At 46.9% G+C, this 25,563-nt stretch overlaps 2 protein-coding genes across 3 annotated transcripts; one reads left to right on the top strand and one right to left on the bottom strand.

The window, feature by feature from the left end:
* Window positions 1–850: 850 nt before the first annotated feature.
* ANKRD34A (ankyrin repeat domain 34A) lies at window positions 851–5,479 on the bottom strand. 2 transcript variants are annotated; one of them, XM_047727804.1, is made up of 4 exons: window positions 4,289–5,479; window positions 3,742–3,805; window positions 2,681–3,385; window positions 851–2,638 (listed from the first exon to the last, which is right to left on the bottom strand). In XM_047727804.1, exons 3-4 carry the CDS (start codon window positions 3,267–3,269, stop codon window positions 1,695–1,697), a joined length of 1,533 nt encoding a protein of 510 aa, XP_047583760.1. In that variant the 5' UTR covers window positions 3,270–3,385; window positions 3,742–3,805; window positions 4,289–5,479; the 3' UTR covers window positions 851–1,694. The 2 variants fall into 2 exon arrangements, with proteins under 2 accessions (XP_047583760.1, XP_047583759.1); XM_047727803.1 differs by lacking the exons at window positions 3,742–3,805; window positions 4,289–5,479 and adding an exon at window positions 3,907–4,247.
* Window positions 3,067–15,776, top strand: POLR3GL (RNA polymerase III subunit GL). The gene is made up of 9 exons (XM_047727805.1): window positions 3,067–3,083; window positions 6,136–6,260; window positions 12,255–12,422; window positions 12,738–12,867; window positions 13,706–13,774; window positions 14,354–14,410; window positions 14,651–14,724; window positions 14,856–14,969; window positions 15,273–15,776. Exons 3-9 carry the CDS (start codon window positions 12,297–12,299, stop codon window positions 15,357–15,359), a joined length of 657 nt encoding a protein of 218 aa, XP_047583761.1. The 5' UTR covers window positions 3,067–3,083; window positions 6,136–6,260; window positions 12,255–12,296; the 3' UTR covers window positions 15,360–15,776.
* The last annotated feature ends 9,787 nt before the right edge of the window (window positions 15,777–25,563 follow it).

Below are 25,563 nucleotides of genomic sequence, written 5' to 3'. Positions count from 1 at the left end.
TCACATAACTAAAAAAATTTTTAAGGGGCTCCTGGGTGGCTCAGTGGGTTTAAAGCCTCTGCCTTCAGCTCAGGTCATGATCCCAGGGTCCTAGGATCGAGCCCGCATTGGGCTCTCTGCTCAGCAGGGAGCCTGCTTCCTCCTATCTCTCTGCCTGCTTCTCTGCCTACTTGTGATCTCTGTCTGTCAAATAAATAAATAAAATCTTTTTTAAAAAATTTTTTTTAAAAATAAAAAGAAGTAGAAAAAAATGGGGTGCCTGGGTGGCTCAGTGGGTTAAGCCTCTGCCTTCAGCTCAGGTCATGATCTCAGGGTCCTGGAATCAAGCCCCGCATTGGGCTCTCTGCTCAGCGGGGAGCCTGTTCCCCCCACCACTCTCTGCCTGCCTCTCTGCCTACTTGTGATCTCTTGTCTGTCAAATGGGAAAAAAAAAAGTAGAAAAAAATGGATGAAATGCACCTGATAAGATGAAAATTAGAACCCCCAGGAATAACTAGGAATGGTCATGAAATAAGAAGCTTGAAAGAGGGTCAGTCGATCTACTGGGATATATCTGTTGGTGGTGGGAGGTAATTTGTGTAGGAGGTACTTTTGTAGAAATCTTAAGTTAAAGAATTTAAGGATGGACATAGGGGAGATTGAGTGAACTGAAAGACTGTCAAATGCCTTAAAACCTTCAGGACACAGGACACTTGTCTTTTCTTCTGCAACCACAGTTGGTCAGTTGGTCTCCTGCAAGGAAGTGGCTGGAACCTCTAAGTATCCCCTAGATCATTAGAGCTATAGTTAGCATCACCCTCCCTCCCCATTCCTCATTCCCCAAACCCTCAGGCAGAAGTGACAAACCAAAGACTTCTGAACACATTTATTTGATATGTCAAGTGGAGAGAGGAGTGATTTAGGGTTACTCCCCACTTCTACCTGTGGGGGTGTTCATAAGCTCAGACAGAAGAGCAGCATAGAGCCCATGACCCACTCCTTGGGAAAATGAGACAACCTGCTGTGTTGGTTGGGCGAAGAAGGTGGGAATAAAAAGCAGGAAGTTGAGAAGTAAAGCTGAGAGCCGGAAGGGCAGCAGCAGAACTGAGGCTGAGGATTGCTGCAGGAAAATCCCAAGGAGGGTGAAGAAGATATCCTGAAAAGTGGTTAGGGCTGGAAGCAGGGTGTGAACAAGGAGCCAGGCCTGGAGAGAGAAGCAAGACCTACACAACGGGATGGGATATCCAGGAAGAGGGTAGAGTGTGCAAAGTCATGAACGGGCTGTTGCAGGGCATAACATGGAAAGCAGGGGATTGCCTCTGCAAAAGGGCAAAGAGATTGGAGACTATCCATAAGTACGGTTTTCCTACTGCTTCTGAACGAATGCAAGTGACTTTGGGACCCACTTGGGGCCCTAGCACAAGTGGCCCTGTGTGTGCCATTTCTATGGCTGGGTACACAAGTATTCCCATATGCATGTGAAGTGACCAGGACATGAATGCATGTGTCTATATGCCCAGTAAAGAGAGTACTTACCCTTCCCTGCGAATAAGAGTACTGTGCTTGTGGACACTTTTTTTTACTCATGTGTGCGTGCACCGTGCCCAGCAGCACATGCAAAAGACCCCTATGTCCGTGGTGTGTGTGTGAGCTGGTTCTCCCACCTGTCCCATCAAGGTCCTGATCCCTACCCTCCTTGGTTCCTCTCACTCGTCTCAGCGCCCTGGCTCCCCTGGCCCGCCTAGACTCTGGAAGCCCCCTAGCAGGCGGATCTGCTCAGTCTGCATTGAGTGGCGCCTCACCAACTTGCGTTTGGTCCTAGGAGAGCCTGGCGCCCCCGCCTGGGGAGGGGCGGGCAGCGAAGGCGCCCGACCTCCGGGCTGGGGGCGAATGTCTGGGATGGGAGGGTGGGGGCTGACGTTGAGCGGAGGCAGGAAACCAGGCCGCGTTTGCGCGATGTGGTCCAGGAGCAACGTCCCCGATCCCCTCCGCTCCAGCAGCCCGGGACTCCGCCTCCGTCCACTCAGCGGAGATACAGCCCCCGGCAGACTCTCCTGAGACTGGCGCGGGGAGGGAGCCGAGCCGGCTGGAGGGAGGGTCAGCGGGGAGGCGCTGTATCGGCGGCGCTCCAGGGACAAGCGGCTGCACTCCGGCGAGTCGGGGCAAATATTTCCGGGGGTATCGAGCTCCACCGGCTCCATGCGGCTCAGTTTCTGCCTCAGCCCTGAAGGCGGACCAGACTCCTGAGCTTCAGGCGCAGTGTTTCGGCGAGAGAGAGGACCCCCACCCGTCACTTTCTCCGCCCACGGGGGCGGATCCTCCGGACCTTCAGTGCTGTGACGTCTGGAAAGACGGGGCCGACCGGTCAGAGTCAGGCCGTTGAATTCCGCGGTCAGGCGCTCGATCCCCGGCCTCCCTTCCGCGGGTGGGACCGGTTGAGGAGGGGCCACTAGGCCCCAGGGCTCGGAGTTGAGCCTTTTGAGTGGTTTTGGAGGGTGACGGGGTGGTTTGGGGAGCGGCTCAGAAGGGGAGGAGTCATCAGGGGGCTTAGGAAGAGGGAATTCGAATACGTCCCGCTTCTCCTCTTCTTCCTGAGCGCGAGGGGACAGCAACCCCTGTCCTCCTCCTCCTCCTCCTCCTCCTCCTCCTCCTCCTCCTCCTCCTCCTCCTCCTCCTCCTCCTCCTTCTCCTCCTCCTCCACCTCCCCCTCCTCCTGCAGTCTGCAGTTGGATTTCTGAAGGCGACGTGCAGACCCCGGGGCTAGGAGGAGCGGGAGCAGGGTCCTCCACCCCCGGGGACGGTGGGGAATTGAGATACTGCCGTGTCTTCTTGGTTCCCGAGGGCGAGGTGTCGGTGGTGATGATGATGACCTCGGTGCCCTTGGCCTTACAGGCGTCCAGCAGCGTGGCAAGGGTCTCGCGGTCCCCACGGTCCAGGGCATGAACAAGCGCCGAGGCGCCCGCGTGATCTCGCACAGAGGGGTCTGCACCGTGGGCAAGGAGCAGCGAGGCCACGGCGGCGCCCCCACCCCCGGCGCAAGCGTGCATCAGCGCGGTGCGCCCCAGGCGGTCTGCGATGTTGGGGTCCGCACCTTGCTCCAGGAGGTAGCGAACCATGCGCGCCTTGTTCTGGGGGTCGTCGTAACGGGCCCGACAGGCCGCCATTAGTGCAGTCTCCCCCTGGGCATCACCCTCATTCACGTAGGCGCCTCCCTCCAGAAGCAAACGGGCCAAGCGTAGCTTACCCTGACCCACGGCCCGAAGAAGAGCGTGGCCCTCGGTGTGCAGCATAGCTGCGGCAGGGGCGAGAGCACCAATGGAGCCGGGACTGGGGCCCGCCGAGGATGTCTAGGGGCGTGGGGGTGGTGGCTGGCGGAGGCCTGAGGGCTCAGTGACGAAGTCAATCCCTGCGAGAAAGAGAGAGATCTTATTGACGGATTCAGGCAAGGAAACTGAGGCACCGGTGGAGATCTCCACCGCACTAGTACTTCCTCTAACTCATGCCTTTGAGCTGCCCCGGCCCCCCAGCGCATGCCTGAGAAGGTGGGAAGGGTGCACCCGCATTGAAGGACGAGCGCGCGTGCAAATGCGTACGTGCACGCGCAAGGATACCGCAACCCCACCCTCACCCCACGGCTTATCAGACCTTTCCAGCATCCCCCTTTTCTTATCCGCACTTGGAATACCCCTTTCTAGGATGCTGAACGCCACCCACCCACACACATGCACCCATACATTCACACACATAATTCCCATTCCTAACCTCTTTTAGGTTGCCACAGCCCCAAAAATTGAATGGGGGGAGGGAAGCAGCTTGCGTTTGGGACCTAAAACGGGTGGGGGAGAATTGGGGGGTTTCTTTTGCCCCTGCTATGTTCCCCATCACTCCTTGCTCTTTCCCTCCCAGGCTGTGCGCCCAAATAGATACCTGAATTTCCGCAGGATCTCCGCCGGGCCAGGACTGAGGCCAGGGCCATGGGGCAGCCTGGGTGGCGGAGCTGGGTTCCCGGGGGCCCACATGGCGTGGGGAGGGGCACTCGGATTCCCTTGGTGTCAGTATCTGCGCCCGGGCACCGAATCCTGGTCCCTCCTCCCGGTGCGCCCCGGGCAAGGCGCCGGCTCGGGAGGAGAGAAGCTGGGGGGGGGGGGGGGGGCGGAGCTCTGCCTTGCTATTTATAGCCTAGTCTCTGCGGGTGGGGGCGTTGGGCACCAAACCGTTCCCCCACCCATGCACACATAAAGCCTCAAACCCTAGAGGCTCCAATCCTGACTTCTCTTGCTCAGCTGACCTCCCCTCAGCCCCAACAAACCTAAATGTTTCTTAGGAGACTCCTCCGCGACTCAGACTGGGACCATCCCAATTCTTCGTCGAGCAGAGCCTCATTCTCCGCGATAGGTGTGTTTATGCGCGCCTATGCGCCCGCTCTGACCTGCCACACACAGCACATGGCACACTGTGCAGAGGCGGAGAAAGGCGATTGAGATCCACAGCCGGAGTCCATACTGCGCAGAGAGAAGCAAGAGATCTGGCTGCCTTCTTGTAGTTTACATGTCAGGGAGAACTGGAGCCAGGCACAGTGGTACATCCTCACTCCACCTCCGCCCAAACGGAACACACAGCACACGTAAACTTGAACCTCAGATCCCTTGTACAGACCTCAGATAAGTATGAGGAGAGTGGATATACTGGGTCATTTTTAGCTACACCAGGGAGCATTCCCAGATGCCTTCCTCCCCATATTCTTGGAGGGTGAGAGGGAGAGAGAAAAGGGGCAGAGAGAAGAGCGAACCTTGTAATACATCCCTTTCTCATTGCATCTCTTTACACTCAGTCTTGCTTAGACTCATTATTTTTCCAGGTTGCTTGAGGGTCTCTGTCCAATCGCTCCTTAAGTCTTCTCTCTGCTTATCTGTCGCAATCGTAATCGGTCTCTCGGCTGCCTGTCTCTGCCTCTCCTTGCCACCTGCCTTGTCTCCATGGTTACCATGCTTCCATCTGCATATTTTAGGAAGGAGTTTGTGTCCAGCTGGAAGGCATGAGGGGAAGTGGAAGATGAGGAAAAAATCCCAAGGATTTAGAAAACTCACCTGATATAATTCAGACTGGAAGCCACCAGACACAAGATACTAAAAATAGTGTTTCTGGAGAAGGAGGGGGAGAAATATTGCAGGGAAGCTACCCATTTGCACCAGCTACATTTGTTGGACACCAGCTATATGCTAAGTACTTCACATTCGTTATTTCCAATCCTCAGAACAATCTTGTAAGATAGGCATCTTCTTGTTATCTCTTGTTATAGATGAAGAAACTGAGACTTACTAAAGTTAAGCAAGTTCTCCAAAGCCTCACAGCTTGGTTTCTGTCCTTTTCCAAAGACTGGGCACTTGCCACTACACCTATAGCCTTCCAAGTCCAGAGGCTTCACTCCCAGGGCCATTTTCTCAGACATGTGGGACAGTCTTGACTGACTCCTAGGTTTTATCACCACTCTGAATTATTTTCTCTCTCCTTTTCTGGGGTTGTTTTTGTGGTGTGTGTGTGTGTGTGTGTATGAAAGTAGGATTCCTCTCCACCACCACCTCCCATCCACCCCCACCACCGTGCCCCCCTTCACCAAGGGCTAGGAAGAACTGAAAGGCAAGCGAAAATGCAGGAAACACTGGGCTCCTGTCCTGCCCCAACTCTGGTTCTCTGATTCCTAATCCTTCCTTCCCCAAACTTTTCTCCCAACTTCTCATAGACATGGCAGCAACCCACAAAGAGGGGAAAAATAGAAAAGAGGTATTCATTGGTGGTGCTGGAGGGAAGCCGTGTAGGATTAGAGGGAAGGCTGGAGTAATGGAGGGGCCAGGCTGTGAAGCCCGAGTCACAAAAAGACTGATCCTAACGAACAACAGTTTCATTTTTCTGTGGGAGCTTCCTCAACAGAGTCCCTCGGTGAGATCTAAGTGTCAGGTTCCGTCTGCGGACTCTCGCTAGCCAGCAGATCCCCCATCTGAGATGAGGTCGGAAAAAACCGACCCCTGGTTGATTTTGCAACCCCATCTTCCTTCGCTCCGCCGGCTGCTTCCCAAGCCCGGGTTCAGGTTGAACTCTCCCCCTCCCTACGTCTCCTAGGCTTCAAGTGGGCGGATCTCCCTCCTGGTCTTCTCCTAGATTGGCCGGGAGAACTCACCAATGGGGAGCTCTGAGAGGCGGACCTACAGCGCCACCAGCTAGAGGAAGACCAGCAAATTTCAAGTTGGCTGCGACGTGGGCTCCGCGTGGGGGAGGGGCAGCAGGTAAGGCTCGGTCCGGGTGGCCCTGACCTGGTTCTGTCCCACACCTCTCGAACTAGTTCACAAGGGCCAAGCTGCGAAATAGACAACGCTTTCCCGCAGCCTGTTGGATCTAGCCCCCTCTAGTTTCCTACTCTTCTTTCCCTTTCTCTCCAGGGCTCCCATTGCTGGACTGTTTATACACCAGAAAACTGCAGTTTTTCTTTCGTGCATAGAGAGATTAAAGCACAAAGTGAGGAATGCTCACTCTTGTATCTCTGACTCTTTGCTGTGGCATCAGCCTCCCTGGAATCTATTCCTGTTATTCTCTTGTCTAAGAGTCTGACAAACTCCTGTTATCCATCAGGACTTAGTTGAAATATTACCTCCTACCTGTAGCTTTCCTGGACTACAATCTTCTTCTTCTTCTTCTTCTTCTTCTTCTTCTTCTTCTTCTTCTTCTTCTTCTCCTTCTCCTTCTCCTTCTTCTCCTTCTCCTTTTTTTCCCCCCTAAAGAATTAACCGTTCCCCAGTCTGACGATAGTGTTTTATGCATATCTCCGTTAGAGCCCTTAGTGGGCTCTCTAATGTTTCTGTTCTGAGAATATAAGGTTTTGTAAGCAGGTTCTTGTACTAATAGCAAGTGCCCAATAAAGGTTAATTGAATCGAATGGATTGGGAAGGCAGAATTTAAACTCCTAACGTAATTGGGGAACAAGTAATAAAAGACAAAATACAACACAATATCTAATTAAGATATCTTAAATTAGTGGCTTGTAATATAATTGCTCCCACAATCAAGAGAAGGGAGAAAGCTAGGAGGAGTGGGACGGTAAGGGGAGACTTGATGAATCACAAGGTCTTAAGTTTGGAAGAGCTCTCAGAAATCATGTATTCATTCATTCAACAGATATTTATTGAGCACCTACTATATGCCAGACATATGCTAGACAATGGGGATCACAGTGAATCCTCTACTTTAGATGTGCATCCTTCCTCTGATAAACTGTATTTAGTAAATTGTTATCCAGCTTCTGTTTTAAAGAGGACTCCCTCTCTCACTTCGCAGGTCATTCCATTTTTGGATATTTGTTCCTCAGTTAATATCCAACAAATATTCTAGACAAATATATAGCTCAATGTAATGCATTCCTCACTTTCATTGTAAAAGAGAGGGACCTGTCCTGATTAAGAACATGGATTTGAATTCCAGTAGTATTCTTAAAAATAAAGAAAACCATCCCTTATGGTTTCTGATTAAAGAAGTAATATACATTTATTCTAGAAAATTTGGGAATACATTAGGGTGTAAATCAAAATGCCTATTATTCTAGAAAACTTGGAAACACATAAAGGTATAAGTCAAAATGCTTTTTATTTAATGACCATGATCTAGTGATAACCATTATTATTACTTTAATATTTATCCTTTCAATTTCTTTTCTGCATACATATATATGTATATACGTGTGTGTGTATGTTACATAAAACAGGCTATACAACAAATACAATTTTATATGTTTCCCTCCATTTTATACTGTGAACATTTTTTTCCTTTTTTTTTAAAAGAGATTTTATTTTTATTTATTTGAAACAGAGAGAGAGAGATCACAAGTATGCAGAGAGACAGGCATAGAGAAAGAGAAGAGAAAGCAGGCTCCCCGCTGAGAAGAGCCCGATGCAGGCCTCCCGATCCCAGGACCCTGAGATCATGACCTGAGCCGAAGGCAGAGGCTTAACCCACTGAGCCACCCAGGCACCCATTTTTTTTTTTCTTTTAAAATATTACTTGAAGTCATTTTTCTTTCTATATAACAGTCTAAAATGGATATTTGATTTTTTTTGACCATTCATTGTTCATTGGACCATTTAGGTTATTTCAGAAGTTTTGCTCCCATAGATAGCTCTATAATGACCATCCTTGTATTTACAAATCTGATTATATATATGATGATTTCTTTGGGACAGATTTTTTTAAGTAGGGTTATTGGATTAAGGATATGAACATTTAAGAGGCTGTCGATTCAAATGACCAAATTGCTCCCCTGACAGACTGTGTATAAACACAATCCTTCCAATCAGGTATAAGAAGTTCCACGTCAAAAAAACTGGCAGCCTGATTATTTATTAAGTCTTTGTCAATTTGATAGGTGAAGAGTGGTTTTATTAATCATTCTTCTGTCAATTACCTATTCATGTCCTTTGCACATTTATTCTATTGGTATGATTTTTTTTCATTTGGATTTCCATGAGTTCATATAGTTCATATAGAACTGTAGTTCATATAGTACTCATTTCCATGAGTTCATATATATATATATATATATATGTATATATATATATATGGTTAACTCCTTGTCATATTAATGATAAATATAGCAAATCCTAAATATTAGAGTGCTCTAGGCCTCAGTCTCTGGATCTCTTCTTTTCTCTGTTCACATCTACCCCATTCGGCATTCCACCCAGTCTTGTTGCTTGAAATATTTGTTATTGGTAACTCTATGAGAATGTAAGCTCCATTTCAAGTCCACGGGCACAGCAGTTTTTGTTTGTTTTGCTCACTGCTATATCCCTAGCACTTGGAATAGTGCCTGACATATAGCAAGCACTTAGTGAATATTTGTTGACTGAATTAAGATGGTATTATTATTATTATTATTCCCATTTGTAGATGAGGAAACAGGTTTAGAGATATTAAATTAATTGCTGGAGGTTGTGTAGCTGGAAATGACAGAACTGGAATTCAAATCCCTGTTCTTAACCACTACATGTACTGCCTTTCTGGAATTTGATGTAGTGGGTTTTCTGTATGTTTTGTTGAAACCTGCTTAATAATTTCCACCAGAATACAGTTACTACAGTGAGTATCATGTATATGAGATGTTGTTTGGGAGAAGGAGAGTACAAGGATGACCTCTAGGGAAGGTTGACTATAAGGAAAAGCAGTTTAGGTCCAGATTATAGAAGAACTTAAATATCCCCAAGAAGTTAGACTCAATCACAATCTTAAATAGAAGAGACACACCGTAGCTTCCTGACCTGAGTTTGGTAGATATGGGCAGTTTATAGTTTTCCAATCACAAGTATATTGCCTCAGTTAAGTAAAAATATTGTCTTCCTTTTACCCCATATCCTTGGGGGTCACTTGGTTAGTGTCTAGAAATGGAGTTCGATTTGTCTAACCTCAAAGCTCACAGACTTTTCTTGACTCCTTACTGCTTTGCAGTCAAACCAGCTCCCATCCCCACTGCTAGAACTGTGTATGTCAGGTGGAAAGAAACCTAAACCATTGGTTAGAGTGTCCTTCCCTTGAAAGGACCTGAAGACATGCTCACAAATTCATTCTTTCTCTAGTGTTTATGAGACATCCTTTCTCCCCTAATATGCTCTCTCTCTCTCTTTTTTTTTTTTAGATTTTATGTATTTATTTGACAGAGAGAGAGAGAGAGAGAGCGCGCACAAGCAGGGGGAGTGGCAGGCAGCCAGGCAGAGGGAGAGGGAGAAGTAGGCTTCCCGATGAGCAAGAAGCACCATGTGGGGCTTGATCCTGAAGGCAGCCACTTAACTGACTGAGCCACCCAGGTGCTCCTTAATATGCTCTTTCAATCAAATCACAGTTTAATCTATTAACTGACAGCCATTTTTCCTCACATTTTTTGCTGAGCCTAAAACTTTCCAAATTCCTCAGACACACATTTTCCACCCTCTCCTTCCTGCTACATATTATTAATCTCATCTACTATTCTGTTGCTATATTTCTAAATTATTTCTCTTATTAAAAAAGCAATATTCAGGGGCGCCTGGGTGGCTCAGTGGGTTAAAGCCTCTGCCTTCGGCTCAGGTCATGATCCCGGGGTCCTGGGATCGAGCCCCGCATCGGGCTCCCTGCTCAGCAGGGGGCCTGCTTCCTCCTCTCTCTCTGCCTGCTTCTCTGCCTACTTGTGATCTCCATCTGTCAAATAAATAAATAAAATCTTAAAAAAAAAAAAAAGCAATATTCAGGGGCGCCTGGGTGGCTCAGTGGGTTAAGCCTCTGCCATCCGCTCGGGTCATGATCTCAGGGTCCTGGAATGGAGCCCCGTATCCCTCTCTCTGCTTAGCAGGGAGCCTGCTTCCCACCCCCTCTCTCTCTGCTTGCCTCTCTGCCTACTTGTGATCTCTGTCAAATAAATAAATAAAATCTTAAAAAAAAATAAAATAAAATAAAAAATTAAAAAACAATATTCAGTATAGAAAACAAACTTTAAAATATACATAACCCCCCCCCCAAAAAAAAGCCCCACAAATCCCATCACCTCAGATTAGCCAGTATTAATTTTCGGTGTGTATCCTTCAAGAACAACTTTTTTTTCATCATAAATGTATATGTATATATAAAAAATGTATATGTGTGTGTTTGACAAAATAGATAACCTTATACATATTTCTAAATCTTTTTTTTTCACCAACTAGGGCATTTTGTTGAGCCGTATATTTCTTGTTTAGAGTATTTGTTGGATATTAATTGAAGAACAAATACCCCAAAATAGAATAACTTGTGAAGTGAGATAAGCAATCCTCTTACTAAAGATGGGTAAATAGAAACTATATAACAATTTACTAAAAAAAAAAGCAATTTACTAAATATGGTCTATCAGAGGAAGTCTACATGTCTAGAGTAGAGGATTCACTCTGATCCCTGTTGTCTAGCACTGTGTCTGGCATATAGTAAATGCTCAGTAATTATTTGTTGAGTAAATGAATACATGATTTCTGGGAGCTCTTCCAAATTTGAGACCTTGTGATTCATTAAGCCTCATTTCACCATCCCATTCTTCCTAGATTTCTCCCTTCTCCCATCTTATTAAGGGTATATACCCTTACTAGCAACATAATTTAATATTGTTGATGTTGACCTTGGTCACCAGACTGAAGTAGTGTTTGTCCATGTTCTCCACTATAGAGTTACTCTCCCCTTTCCTAAGCTGAATTAGACAAAATTCCCTATATATAGTCTACACTTAGGGAGTGGAAAGTTATACTCCCCTCTTCAGGGTAGAGTCTATATAATTTATTCAGAATTCTACGTGAGAAGTTTGTCTTTTCTCCCCCATGTATTAACTTACTTAGTCATTTATTTATATCAGTGTAGACTCATGGATATTTGTTTTATACTTCGGGGTTATAAGCTAATACTACTTTATTTTATTTCTCAAATTCTTCTAGCTTTGGCCATTGGGAGCTCTTTCGGTTGACTCTTAGGCCCTTTTGAAATAGCTCCACCAATGTATGTATGTGTGTTATTGTTTTGAGTACTTCTTTTCTTTCTGGCACTAGAAGATGCTCCTGGCTCCCCTTATATATTTTCTGCCCCAGCCCTAGAATCAGCCATTTTTCTAAAAAGATGTTCCTTTTGCTGGAAAATGGTATTGGAAACCAAGATCTGGGTGCTAGGTGTGCTCTTTGTCACTGGAATATCATTTCTTGCAAGTTTCATTTTCATTTGGTAACTTTATCTTCTAACCTATCTGCCTCTGACTGGCCCCTCAAAATCGATAACAAGAAGCAGAGTTCAGTAGTCAAGGGTCTAATCACTTACCCCCTTTTTAATTTTTACTTGAGAAAGAGAGAGAGAGTAAGGGGGGGTGCAGAGGGAGAGAGGGAATCCAAACAGACTCCCCACTGAGCAAGGAGCCAATGCAGGGCTCCATCTCATGACCCTGAGATCATGACCATGAGTTCATGACCTGAGCTGAAATCGAGTCGGACGCTTAACCTACTGAGTCATCAGGCACCCCCACTTTCCCATTTGTTCTACAGTTACACCATATTGAAATTATCTATCCTGTGGGACCATGTCTCATCCATGTCTGTACTTCCAAAAATATCCTGACTGGTACAGTGCAGCCTACCCCATCAAAATATGTTGAATTACACTGGCTATTTGGGTCCTAAGGAGAAAAGATTGAGTGTCTTGTACCTCTCTGGCTTCCCATGATTCTACTATACTTTTCATTTTGTTTTTGTCTTTATCAGGTTTTTCTCACTGGATCACTGAATACCCAGGCCCCTTCCACCATGGCCAGTCGGGGTGGGGGCCGGGGTCGTGGCCGGGGCCAGCTGACCTTCAACATGGAGGCTGTGGGCATTGGGAAGGGGGATGCTCTGCCCCCACCCACCCTGCAGCCTTCTCCACTTTTCCCTGTGAGTATCTTCTCCCCTTGTGTGCCCCTGGCTGACTGTATATGAGCCTGGATTCCTCATGGGCCAGCATAAAACTCAGCTTGCCCCTTTCTGTCTCTATGCTTTCAACTCACATGGGATGTTTTCCAGGCAAAGTAGTTTCTTACATCCCCAGCTCCCCAGCTTTCAAAATGCTGTGTTGTTCCCCCAATTTTTCTCTGGATTTCTGGTCAGTGGGAACATTGGATTGAATTGGGAGGAGAGACTGTTCTAAGTTTGTACTCTAGTGTTTGTTTTGTTTTTTCCCTGAACTGACCACTGCCCCTGCTTCCTTAGCCCTTGGAGTTCCGCCCAGTGCCTCTGCCCGCAGGAGAGGAAGGGGAGTATGTCCTGGCACTGAAGCAGGAGCTACGAGGGGCCATGAGGCAGCTCCCCTACTTCATCCGGCCAGCTGTCCCCAAGAGAGGTCAGTTGGAATGCTAGCATCATGTTCTGAATGCCTTTCATGAGTAGTGCCCTGTACACAGCACCACTGGGGGGCCAGAGAGGCCAGAAGAACCACAGGAAGCTGACTGTTTAGCTGGGGAGATCATAACAATTACCCCTGTATTTGAAATTTATCCATGGTTTGTTCTGAGTCTCACGACAGTCTCACGACAGTAGGAGATTAAGCATCACGGTGCTAATTTCATAGGTATAAAGGGAATATATTAACATGGTTGACAGGTTGGATATTACAGGCATCAAACAATCAGAAAGGAGGCTGATGCTGGGTGTGTGAGAAGCCCTCCTAAGGTTAACAGGATTCTAGAGAGGTCAGGGAGACCAGGAGGGACCAGAGAAGGGGAGTCACTTGGGATGCTTGGGATAGTGGACATTTACCAGCTGGTGTGGAAGTGCAGTATTTGAGGGTACTGATAAACAGTGCTTTCCAGCGAAAGCCTTAGAAGCTGAAGCCCAGAGGGATGAAAGACTTGCCTGGTAGCCGCCCCCCTCCATTAACTTCACAAAGAGTCCAGAGAAGACTGAAACCCTGATCTCTTGCTCTTTAGTATCCCTTCCTTTCCATACCTCTCAACATGGCTTGCCTTTGGGTTAAGGGAGATGATATTATAATTTGGGGTGACCAAGGGACAAGGTAGAAGAATGTTGAAGGTCCTCATGGAAGCTGACCCCCTGGGTTCTGGGTTTGGGGTGAAGGAACAGACAATGCCTGAGTATCGAGTGGGCTGGGCCCTCAGGAACAACCCTGTTCTAGGGCTCTGAAAGGATAAAACTTTGACCCTTGGCCTCTGACCCCTCAGATGTGGAGCGTTACTCAGATAAATACCAGATGTCTGGGCCGATTGACAATGCCATCGACTGGAACCCTGGTAGGTGGTGGGCCCTTTCATTTACTGCCCTTTTTTAAATCCTCAAAATGCCACAAGCCACCAACCTGTCCACCTTTCTCAGCCCACCCCCCACTCTATTCAGTATTTACAAACTGGAGCCCAAGATGTGTTCCAAAACACTCTCTCACTCTACATGGAAACCTATTAAATAGCCCCGCTTTCTGGAGGTTTCCAAGACACAGTTTTGTTCTAAGTAACTATGACCCAACTAACCCCTTCCTTCCTCACCATTATTCTGTCTCTTACCTCTCCTTTTAAAACCAGTTATTCAGGGGCACCTGGTGGCTCAGTGGTTAAGCCTCTGCCTTCAGCTCAGGTCATGATCTCAGGGTCCTGGGATCGAGTCCCACATCGGGCTCTCTGCTCTGCAGGGAGCCTGCTTTCTCCTCTCTCTCTCTCTGCTTGCCTGTCTGCCCACTTGTGATCTCTCTCTGTCAGATAAATAAAATCTTAAAAAAAAAAAAAAAAAGAGAGAGAGAGGAAAAAAAAAAAAAAACAGTTATTCATAGGAGACCCCAGGCAGGGTCTTATTGACGTTTACCTTCCCACTGTTCCCAGATTGGCGACGTTTACCCCGGGAGCTAAAGATCCGAGTGCGGAAGCTACAAAAGGAACGTGAGTGTATCTGGGAAAGGAGGCAGAAGAGAAATTTCCTTCACCAGCTGGAGGGCCCCCAAGGCAGTTGGTGGTCTTGCCTGCCCTCCCAGTTCCAACCCACTCCACCCACTATTGTAGCTGGATGCCATGGTGGCCACATGAGGGCAGCAGAGTGACATCATCTCTGGGAGAGGGTGGGGTAGAAAGCTAATAAGGAAGTTTGCTCTCTGATGGTTCACCTTTTGATTCCTTGACCAGGGACCACCATCCTAATCCCCAAGAGACCCCCTAAGAACACAGAAGATAAGGAAGAAACAATACAGAAACTAGAGGTAAGGGGGAAATGTGCATAGAGACCACTTGGACCCTGGACTCATTGCCTGTCCTTTGGCCTCTGTGTGCTTCTCTCTTTCCCTTCTCTGAGCTGAGTCTGAGTTTCTCCTTCTGCTCATCTCCACATAAGACCCTGGAGAAAAAGGAGGAAGAAGTGACTTCAGAGGAAGATGAGGAGAAAGAAGAAGAAGAAGAGAAGGAAGAGGAAGAAGAAGAGGAGTATGATGAAGAAGAACATGAAGAGGTGAAGGGGCTCTCCTTCCACCCTCAGTCCCCGTGTCTTCCTCATCAGCTGTGGGGGTCTCGACTCCATCCACCAGCGATGTTCTCTCTAGAGGGTTGGAGAGCCAAAGGAGATGTGCCCCAGAGGATTGTGCCCTCCACTTCATGTGTCCCTAGGGTCTTCTCAAGAGCAAACTGCAGCCAGAAGGGACTTCCCAGGCCCGGGATGGTTTTGTGGGGAGGGGAGTGGAGGGGCCTGACACACCGGGAGGAAGGAAAAGGCCGAAAGCAAGCCTGACTTGGATTTCTATTTGTTCTGTTTCAGGAAACTGATTACATCATGTCATATTTTGACAATGGAGAGGACTTTGGGGGTGACAGTGATGACAATATGGATGAGGCTATATACTGAAAAAGGACCCTGAACAGCACCCTGGGCCTTTGGATCTTTTTTTGATTTAAGATACAGAGAGTAACTGTCCCTATTATTTGGTTTTGTGGACAGGCAGATCATTTGCTGAGAGCCCAGATGAACTGTTTGGCCTTGGGGATAGGAATGGACAATGCTGACAGCTAGCTCTCTTTTGTACCCTTCCCCTCCTGACTTCCGTGTATCACCTCTGATAGCTTGGGCAAAGGGCAAAGGACCAATGGCTTAATTGTATGAAAGAAAGAAAGGAGGGTCAAAGAAACACTGGTGTCGCTGGAGCCGAGACAGCTGAACATATGTCCCCACCCACTTTCTTATAGTGAAAGATAATTGGGGATGTGTGCAATTAGGAGGAATAAGACCAGCTTTATATTTTTAAATAAAATGTTTTCATCCGTCTCTCTGTTCAGGGTGAGGCTGGTGGGAGATGCCTGGAGGAAAGAAGGGAGTGCCTAGCTGGGCCATTCTTTCCTTAAGCATCAGAGTCCACCGTGACACAATGGGGGTCACAGCCTTCCTGTCCTTTACCCCTCACCTCCCACTCCATTGGTGGGACACATACTCCCAATCTAGCCCTGCCAGGGAACAGTCAGGAACTCATCGAGGAGGCTGCGCAGAGAGAGTAGTAGAGAACAGCCCATTCCCTGAAGCTGGCATCTGAGCCTCTGGTCCTTGGGCCATGGGACGCCTGGGGATTGTCTCTTTTCACATGTGTTCACAGGGACATGGGCCCTCTCTTTCCCACACTTGACCTTAGCCTTGTTTACAAGGAAAGATTGCAGCTATTTTTGCGAGAGAGTCAAGAAAGCCAGGTACAGGGAGGGAGTGGGGAGGAGGTGCTGATTCTTCGTCATCGCACACCCTCTTCCAGGCCCCTGGGGACCCCACATTGAAAGCTAGATCTGTGCAAAGGGAACCCCTGTTCTCCACTTCCGGAAGCTGCTTTGTGGCTGAGTTGCAGTTTCTCTTTTGATTCTTCCTTTGTGGAATTTAGTTAGCCTTTCTTACTCCCTTCTTGGAGTAGAGGGGGTGGGTGGTATTGCTTTACAGGAAGTAAAGAGGGTGGGGAGGAGGGGAGTGACTTAGGGACACTCACATCTCGGAGAGAGGCTTTCTCGCCCACACAGCTCTCCCTGGGGTGAGGTCACTTCCCTAAGCTCTGATTGGCTTCCGATGAAGCCCTCCATGAGCTGATTGGTTTCAGCCACTTGCCATGCAACGGTCACGGGCGAGCTGCGTGTCCAGAATAGGGACTGAATAAGGAGGCAGGCACAGATAGCTGGCATGCTGTCATAGCGACCCTACTAAACATTTGAAAATTATAAAGAGGGGACGGAAGAGAACCTTCAAGAAATTCTCCAGCCATCTTCAGGCATAGTGACTGGCAATCTCCTGTTAGGTATTTCTGACCCCGTTGTAAAAAATGAATAGGGGCTGTGACTCCGTTGAAGGAAAGCACCTTGAAAGCCTGGTTTGTCTGTGGTAATTGGTATTAAGGTAGAGGCAGCCAAGAGAACAGAGGAAGAAGCAGGAATTGAAAGAGAACATTCCAGAGTTATTAAGCAATTTGTGGTGACTGTTATGTTTCCTTTTCTAGCTCTCCAAGGTGTTAGGTGAGTAGAATGGTGGGGGAGGGGCCGTGGGACCTGTCACTGGGGTTTCCCATGGTCACACTTAAGCCTGTAATTGTGGCTGTGGAGAAATCAGCACAAATGTCTTTCACAAATGTGAAAGACACTGAAAAATCTTTTGCCTCCTGTCCCCCTCTCTCACATATACCAGTCCTAATCTGATAAACTGTATCTGTGTCTATGTTGGGGGCATAGCCATCCCCCCAGATCCCACCTAATGCCAGCCTAGGACCTTAAAAGAGTAGGAGCAAAGAAGACTCTGGACAAAAGTGAGTAGAGGAGGACCGGGACACAATCCTCCCCCCTCCACTATATATATACATCTTTTCGCATGAAATGGAAGAAAGGAGGGCAAAGGTTAGAGTGATCACTTGGGTTCGGTTGCACTGCTTCAAAAACAAAGCGTCAGAAAGATCAGACCATTCTTGGATTCTTTCCTATCTGGCGTCCAGCCACTCCTGGCAGGTGACCTTGCTGAACAAAGCCAGAGACAGGAGATCTAGCAGCTTCCCCAGATTCCAGAACTGTTCCAGGCAGAGTTAGACTGTTTCCATTGACCTCTCCCCTACTTTCCATAGGTTCCATCAGGCAGGCTGAGGCTGAAGCCTAAGGTCTAGTAACCAGTCACGACTGTTTATTTCTCTGGAGGACCAGCTGAGAAGTTAGAGGTTGAGGATCCGTCTGCAGACATTTAGAGAGGACCCACAATGTGCTTGCTCAGCCCTCTGCTACCTGCCTGCTTATGTTGAACAGATTGCTCCCACACCCATAGCCAGGCCTATGCTGGCCTCAGGCAGGGTGGGTTCTCTGGCAAGAATCCTACCCTTCCCTGCTCTTCTGTTCCATCCTAGTAGCTCCTAGTGCCCTCCCACGTTGGGCAAGAAGCTCGAGAGTGGGGTCTGCAAACTTCACAGGGACTCCAGTGGTTTGAGGGACAGCTGAATGGAAAACCTGGATGCAACATGTTACTTAGAAGATTGGAAACCCAAGAAAATTGGAAGGTCAGCAATCAGGTGGATAGGGTGCCCATGGCTTAGTGAGGAAAAAGCAATTATTTCCAATTCATTTTTATTGCTGCGTAAACTTTGAAAGGAAGGAAGGGTGGCCTGTAGGCATGGGCTGGTTAAGAACTAATCCAAAAGGAAAGTCTGCCATCTCCACTGAGCAAAGCACTAGTTATGGTCTGATGTTTATGGAGTTACGGATTATGGAATTTCACCACCCCACAGCCTTGTGCCCTTGGAAAAATCATGACAAGGCTTCAAGCCTCAAATGAAACAGAATTTGGATTAGCGATCCACTAAGAACACTTCAGGCTGATGTTGATCCACCTGCAAGAGTCTAAATGGTTTTGAGAACAAAGGTTAGGACGTGTCCAGCTTTTCCTGAACTCATTCCATCCCCTGGATTTCCCCACCTATTTTCAGCCTGGGCAAGCTAAAGATACCTCAGGCATACAGCCAGTCCTTTCCAAGAAACAGCCTCAGCCCTGGTAGGTAGCAGGAGGATCAGCAATTTTATCAACTATTCAGGGAGATGACAACCCCTGCATCACAGGTCAAGGTCACAATCTGCAGGTCAGGACTCACATCAAGCAGTGTGGAGAAATTTCTGACTGAGGAAGGGACTGGTGGGGCAGGGCTTCTTCATCTCCCCAGACATATTATGTCTGGCCAGAGGACAGGGAAGAGATGTGAGCTAGACAAGAATAGCTCAGTTAGCTAACCTGGCCAGACCAGTGGTGACCCCTTCTCCGTTGACCTTTCCCCTACTGAGCCTCACTATCTCCTCAAGGTCATTTGGGATCAGAAAGCTGAAAATAAGAAGTTCTAGTATCACCTCAGAAAGGCCTTTGCTTTACCTCCAACAACTTAGTTTGCTGTTTTGCATCGTAAAGGGAAGGGAAGTTCCCCCCGGGGCACCCTAATGGGACACAGTGGGAAGACAGTGATCTAGCCCTAACTGCAGGACCTGAGAGGCTAAGGCCCAAGACTTTTAAGACCTTTTTAGGGTCCAAGGATTCCTCAGACCCAGATCTGACTAACACAGGGAGAGGCTATGTCGCCACGACCTTTGGGTCTGAGACTGTTCTCCATTCTTAAACCCCTCCTCCTCCCTGGATCCTCAGCTGTGAGATGGCTTCCCAAAACTTGGACCCCTGCCTCTCCCTGAATCTTCCCCATCCTGTGATTCCATTTCTCTTGGTACACAATGGTCAATGGGAAATATCCAATTCCTGTCTTTGACATTCTTTGTTACATTCAGGGTAGAATTGAAAGTACTGGAATAGGAGGGAGATTAGTTATACCTGTCTTTGCCTTACCAAAGAGGGTGGGGGTAATAAACTCACCCAAGTCAGGAACACTGATCTGGGGTATTTCCTATCTTGGGGAGAGAAGAGATGAAATCCCATTTGGACAGGGAAAGGAACCCTGGTACTCATCCTCCTGCTCTTGTATGGCGGAAGATGTAGCCATTCTGGAAAGAAGATTCCCTCATATAAGGAGGTCAAGGCAACTCTTTCACTTCATTTTTCTGAGGCAGGGGAAGTAAGAGGAAGTGAAACAAAGATGGGCTTAGTGGGAGAAAGGGCAAATGCTGACCAGCCCTTTTCTCAGCCCTCTGCTTCCTGTCTCCAAGCCTCTCTCCTGGCCCCTAGACAATCTTTCCCGTCTGACCATACTTGGCTGCTCTTAGCCCCTCACCTCTCCCTTACTTGGCCTGGCTCCTGTATTGAGACTTGCTTTTCACCCTGAGCCACCATTCCAACACCTGTCCAGAGATATCAGGGATGTCTACAAATTTCCCAGGAGCTGGCCTGGGCCAGGTCAGGAGGTATGACTTAGGGCCAGAAAGAGCTTATCACTCACTCATTCTTATTGTCTTTCATATTCTTTTCCTCTTGTTGACGCTCTCTCCGTGTCTTTTTTTCCATGTCTCTCTTTGCCTTGTGTCTTTAGCACTGTGGTGCCTAACTTGGGTTATTTATGGGTGATGTAGTGAGGAATATTTGGAGTTGCAGACAGTATATCTTCCAGTGTTTCAGTTTAACTTTTAGGATCTGGTGGAGGAAGATAAAATTATTTTTATGCTACACCACACAAATGTACTGTGTGGTATAAATCAAAATTTGCCCTTTTTAAACATAAAATAGGCGCTTCAACAGCATTTTTGGCTTCTGACAGGTGACTTTGGAGTGTTCCAGAAGCCCCAAGGGAAAATGGTTCATTCTCCCTAATCTTAGGGGTCCCTCAGAGGAAGTATTTGAGAAGCTCTCCTTAGAGGAAACAACTTAAGACAAACCTAAACACCAGACAGGAGTCAGGCAGACATACAGGGGTGAAGCTGGGGAATGTGATATAACAAGTAGTGATAGAAGCGAGCAAACGAGAGCCTGCCTGGTCCCTTCAACTCTTGCGGGTGGACACCATGAAGGAATGTGGGCTGCTTGTTACCAAATATAATTGCCTTTTTTTTTTTTTTTAGATTTTATTTATTTATTTATTTGACAGGCAGAGATCACAAGCAGGCAGAGAGAGCCTGCTGAGCAGAGAGCCTGATGCGGGGCTTGATCCTAGGACCCTGGGATCATGACCTGAGCCGAAGGCAGAGGCTTTAACCCACTGAGCCACCCAGGCGCCCCAAAATATAATTGCTTTTTAAGAGGAGCCAGAACAGTAGCTTTTGGTGAAATCTGATTTTTTAATCTTTACCACCCATTCAAATTTTTAGGAAGAAATTGTACTGGTTTCTAAACATCTGCAAGATCATTGCACCAATGGCCCCCTGGTTTGTAGGCCCTGATCTCAACTAATATTTCCTCAACTTTCCAAAGCTGTATGAGACTCACCTGAGCTTTCAAGATCTCAAATTCTATTCCCAAAAGTTGAGGGCAGTGAGGTGCGTGAGGTTGCAAGTAAATTTGGAGCTCTCCTACAGGATAGCTTGAAGAGCTAGGACTGAAGAGAAGCCTCTGGGTACCACTGACGGGCTTCTTTCTCCAAGAAAAGCAAAGCAGGCTTTGGCCACAATCCTACCACCCTTTCCTTGATCTACAGAGATACGGAGCTAAAAACATCTTGGGGACTTGAACAGAAAGCAAGGTCTCCTTAGAGTGGGAAGGTAAGACAAGCATGAAAAACTAGAAATGGAGTGAAATGGGAGAACAGGAGACAAAAGCAGGATTCACTGTGAATCTGGGTAGATGAAGGAGGAAGTCAGAATTTAGATATGTGAAGTGGAGAAGGAGGGTCTTTAGCCACAGAACTGTATAAGGGAAACATAATTCTCATGCCCCTGACCTCCACCTCCCCTCCCAACAACTGAAATCCTTCCTCTCTCCATCTGTCCAGAAAGTTAAAAATATCAAAGCTGGGCACCCAGCCCTGCCAGGACATTTCCAAGAACCCGTTTACCGACCCCTTGATTGACTTAGAGAGCTAATTAGCAGCTCCATCACACCAAAAAAGAATGAGAATGGACCTTGCTTGACATCCTAGGACTCAAGGCACATGAGAGCCACAATCTAGGACCCATGCTCTTTCTGCCTCCTCCTCCTCCCATCACTCCCGTTGCTTGGAGATGACCAACCAACTGGGAGTCAGAAAAATCCCAGCCTTCAGAACCAGTTCATTCTTTTCTCCTTACGGAACAAAGGGCCCAGGAAAGAATACAGCAGGGTCAAGTTCAAGAAGGACAGAAATAGACGAAATAGGCTAAACTGGGCCTCAACAGAGGGCTCACCTCCACTGGGTTTGTGCCACTCAGTGTAGACCACCTCAGGAAAAAAACTCGATTACATTCAAATAAGGAGTCTGAGAGTTCTTCATCGTGTCACATTGTTTGCCCAGGACTCTCTGTTCCCCAGTTTATGACTTTAAATGGTGGGAAGCTTTCTCCTGAAGTTGTCTACTGAAAAGTTAAGAAAGCTCAATTAATTTCCAGAAAGTGATAGGGTTAATCCAGAAGCCTGTGAGGCTCTCTGGAATTATGAGAGAGAAAACTCTAGGACTTCCTGAGCTATACCGTGCAATGCTGGCAGTGTTCAGAGGGCCTGTCCTGGTCCGAAGATGGGAGTTCCAACCTTTCCCCTACCACGATTAACTCCAGGCTGAGTCTGCGGCCATACATAGACCTCTTCTCAGACTGTTTTGTTCCCTTAACACAGGAAGGGAATCAAGAGGAGCAAAGAGAGAATGGCCTTACTTCTGCTAGGTCACAAAGGAGGGACCATTTTGGAGACATGCCTGGAACTGAACTAATCAGGGTGGTGAAGGATATGCCTCCTCTTTATTTTAGATAACAAGCTCTTGTTTGCCATTGTTCTAACACTTCACATTTATTTTTAAAACCCCGTCAACAGTCTTCTGAGGTAGGTATTATTGTTGTCCCCCATTTCACAGATATCAAACGGTAGCTCCAGAAATCTTAAACAAGTTGTCCAAGCTTGAACGGCTTGTTAAATGGTGGAATTAGGATTGGGGTTCAGATAGTTTGACTCCACACTGTATTATTTCTCCTAAATGGTATAGGAAGGCTAATCTCTGAACTTTTTCTAGGCTGTAGACTCACCTGTTGGGCCAGGACCTACAGTCCTGGGTCTGCAGCCCCTCTACAGGGTGGTTTTCAACTTAGGAAATGGAAGTGAATGAGGGTAAGAATAGAGAATGGGACAAAAATGTCTGCTCTTCTAGTACAGAACTGTTGAGGTCAGGGTGCTTGGGACAGGGGTTCCAGCCATTGGAGGGTCAGTAAAATATTTTCATTGTCTCCCTTATGAATTCCATCACCTAGACGTAGACAGTCCAAGGAAAATGCTAGGGAGGGTGGTCTATAGGCTGTTGAGGGAACTGGGCAAAGGACACTCCTTCACCCCACTCCGTACCTTTCAGTTCCTGTGTGATTATTTTTGTTGACCAGGTGTTCGGACAGATCTTTCCACGCTTTCCCTCCCAGAGCTTGACCCAAATCACACCCTTGTGTTTTCAGTCTGCTCAGAGGTATCGAGGTAGCCAAGGACCCTGGCTGTGGAAGTACCTGCACTTTTTTGTTAATTTTACTTTTTCTAGTTCTTTTCTCCCTTTAAATTGTTTTCTTGGGACGCCTGGGTGGCTCAGTTGGTTAGGCGGCTGCCTTCAGCTCAGGTCATGATCCCGGCGTCCTGGGATCGAGTCCCACATCGGGCTCCTTGCTCGGCAGGGAACCTGCTTCTCCCTCTGCCTCTGCCTGCCTCTTGGCCTACTTGTGGTCTCTCTCTCTCTGACAAATAAATAAATAAAATTAAAAAAAAATTGTTTTCTTGCTCTCTTCTCTCAGATCTTTGTATACCAGATTGGACCTAATGAATAAATGATACTAAGAACTAGATCTCCTCTAATGGCTGTACATGTAGGTTTTGGCTCTTTAAAAGTTAAAAAGCATGTGAGAAGAGCACGGGAAAGATTGGCCCCAAATCTACCCAGTTAAGTGGAGAAACAGGTAGGCCAGTACCCAAGGAAGTGCACTTAAAGGAGCCTATATACAGAAAATGTCCTGAGGTAAGGTAGAAGTTGTGTGTAAAAGACAAAAGGAAGTCTGAGGAGCGCCTGGGTGGCTCAGTGGGTTGGGCCGCTGCCTTCGGCTCAGGTCATGATCCCAGGTCCTGGGTTCGAGCCCCGCATCGGGCTTTCTGCTCAGCAGGGAGCCTGCTTCCTCCTCTCTCTCTGCCTACTTGTGATTTCTGTCAAATAAATAAATAAAATCTTTAAAAAAAAAAAAGGAAGTCTGAGTGGAGCCTTTGGTGGTCTAGGGGAAGGGTGAGTTTCCTCTGAGTGAATAGCTTCCTTCCTTCTCATATTTTGCTACACTGTTCAGTATTGTCATTTAATACTAGTCACACACAGAGCTAATTAAATTTAAATTAAACAAAAATAAAAATTTAGTTCATCAGTCACACCACCACGTTTCAGAGCTCAATTGCCAGTGGCTAATGGCTACTGATATAGTGAACATAGCAAACATTTCTATCATCACAGAAAGTTCTATTGGACAGTGCTGAATTTGAGGTATTTTGGTAACAAGAGGAGATGCATGTGCTGTGGCTGCTAAAGAATCAGATCTCTAGCAGAACTTAGGTGTAAGTTATCTACCCTCTCCCTGCTATCCTCTTCTTCTATCTTGTTACATTAGTCAGCCATTTACTCCCAACAGGCAGGCTTTCTCTCCATCTCTCTCTCGTGCCCTCTGGCCTGCTCTTGTCCTTGCTCCACCCCTCCAGTCCCTGGAAAACAAGCTGCACAAAAAACTTTCCATCAACTTTGACCTAGTTTCCTGGTCAAATTCAGTGAAGAGAGGAGGAGCCACCAAACTCTCTTCATACAGGTAAGAAAAGGAGGCAGCAGAGGTAGTCTTAAAGGAGAGAGTCACCAGGACTACAGGAAGCTAGAGCCAGACACCTTGGGAAGGAGAAACTAAGAGCCAAGAGAGGAGAGCTCCTAAGATTGAAAGACAGATAACAAAGACTGAAGTGGGAAAGAATCTTTTCAATCTAATTTTCTCCTCAATTCACATTGATTTTATGAACTTCCAGGAGTCTGAGATTTGGAATTATGTGGAAGTCCACAGAAAAGTCAACCCCCAAATCCCCAGTTAAGGGCCTGGATTAACTGTCTGCAAAAGTTTAAATAACCCAGAAACCAGAAAGTGCATTAACCTTCGAAGTCTCAGCGTTGCTCATCCTCATCACCCCTTTCAGAATAATAAAAATCATTTCAATTAGAGGGGGACTTGTGGTATCCATTTATTGTTCTCACCCTATAAAGAAGAAATAGGTACTGCAGAAGCCTATCCTAAGGGATGAGGGTGGGGTTAAATATTCAGCAAACATTTACTGAGTTACGATAATGTGGTTCTTTGATAGAAACTGCAATAGGAACAGAAGAGATTGTAGCTGCCTTCAACGAATACTCACACATCTAAATCCTTCAGTCTTAAATAATTATCATCTTATGTCTTACTGTATATAAACCAGGTTTAGCTGAGAAGAAACCCTAGGATGAAACCAAATGATAAAACAGGGAATCATAACCTTTCCTTTAAAACCTCCTCTCCAGTCTTAGTTCTGTGTATCTCAAGTGCTCATTTTATTTTCAAAAGATCTTATTTTTAATTAACCTCTATACCCAAGAAGGGGCTCACGCACACAACCCTGAGATCAAGAGTCACATGCTCTCCTGACTGAACCACTCAGGTGCCCAGAGAGCTCATCTTTTAAAAAGACTCATGCACTCCAAAATTGAAGGTGTTTCCTCATGAGTATCTACAGTTGTGGAAAACTAGTCTATACCACCAGAATATCCCACCCACAGTTCTTTAGTTAATTGGAATTAAAATGTAGCTCACATTCCTTCCCTTTTCACCCCAACCCCCACTCTGACTATAATCTTTAGGGTCCTGTCACATAGGTAGTGTTTTCCCCCAAGATATCCAAAACCAGGAACAGTGAAGTACGGGCAAAGCTCCCTCAGGCATACTTAGAAATAGCTTCAACAACATCTCACAGACAAGAAAACCATTTC

Source organism: Lutra lutra, chromosome 4 (assembly GCF_902655055.1).
Source record: "Lutra lutra chromosome 4, mLutLut1.2, whole genome shotgun sequence".
NCBI classification, from domain to species: Eukaryota; Metazoa; Chordata; class Mammalia; order Carnivora; family Mustelidae; genus Lutra; species Lutra lutra.
The sequence above is the reverse complement of the archived record's forward strand: the minus strand, read 5'-3'. Positions and strand labels throughout refer to the sequence as shown.

Excerpts from the sequence above, each read along its gene's own strand:
- POLR3GL (XM_047727805.1), top strand. The coding sequence starts at position 12,297 with ATGGCCAGTCGGGGTGGGGGCCGGGGTCGTGGCCGGGGCCAGCTGACC. Across the intron at positions 13,775-14,353 it reads TGCCATCGACTGGAACCCTG|ATTGGCGACGTTTACCCCGG; the intron begins GTAGGTGGTGGG and ends CACTGTTCCCAG. Across the intron at positions 14,411-14,650 it reads GCGGAAGCTACAAAAGGAAC|GGACCACCATCCTAATCCCC; the intron begins GTGAGTGTATCT and ends TTCCTTGACCAG.
- ANKRD34A (XM_047727804.1), bottom strand. The coding sequence starts at position 3,269 with ATGCTGCACACCGAGGGCCACGCTCTTCTTCGGGCCGTGGGTCAGGGT. Across the intron at positions 2,639-2,680 it reads GACTGCAGGAGGAGGGGGAG|GAGGAGGAGGAGGAGGAGGA; the intron begins GTGGAGGAGGAG and ends GAGGAGGAGGAG.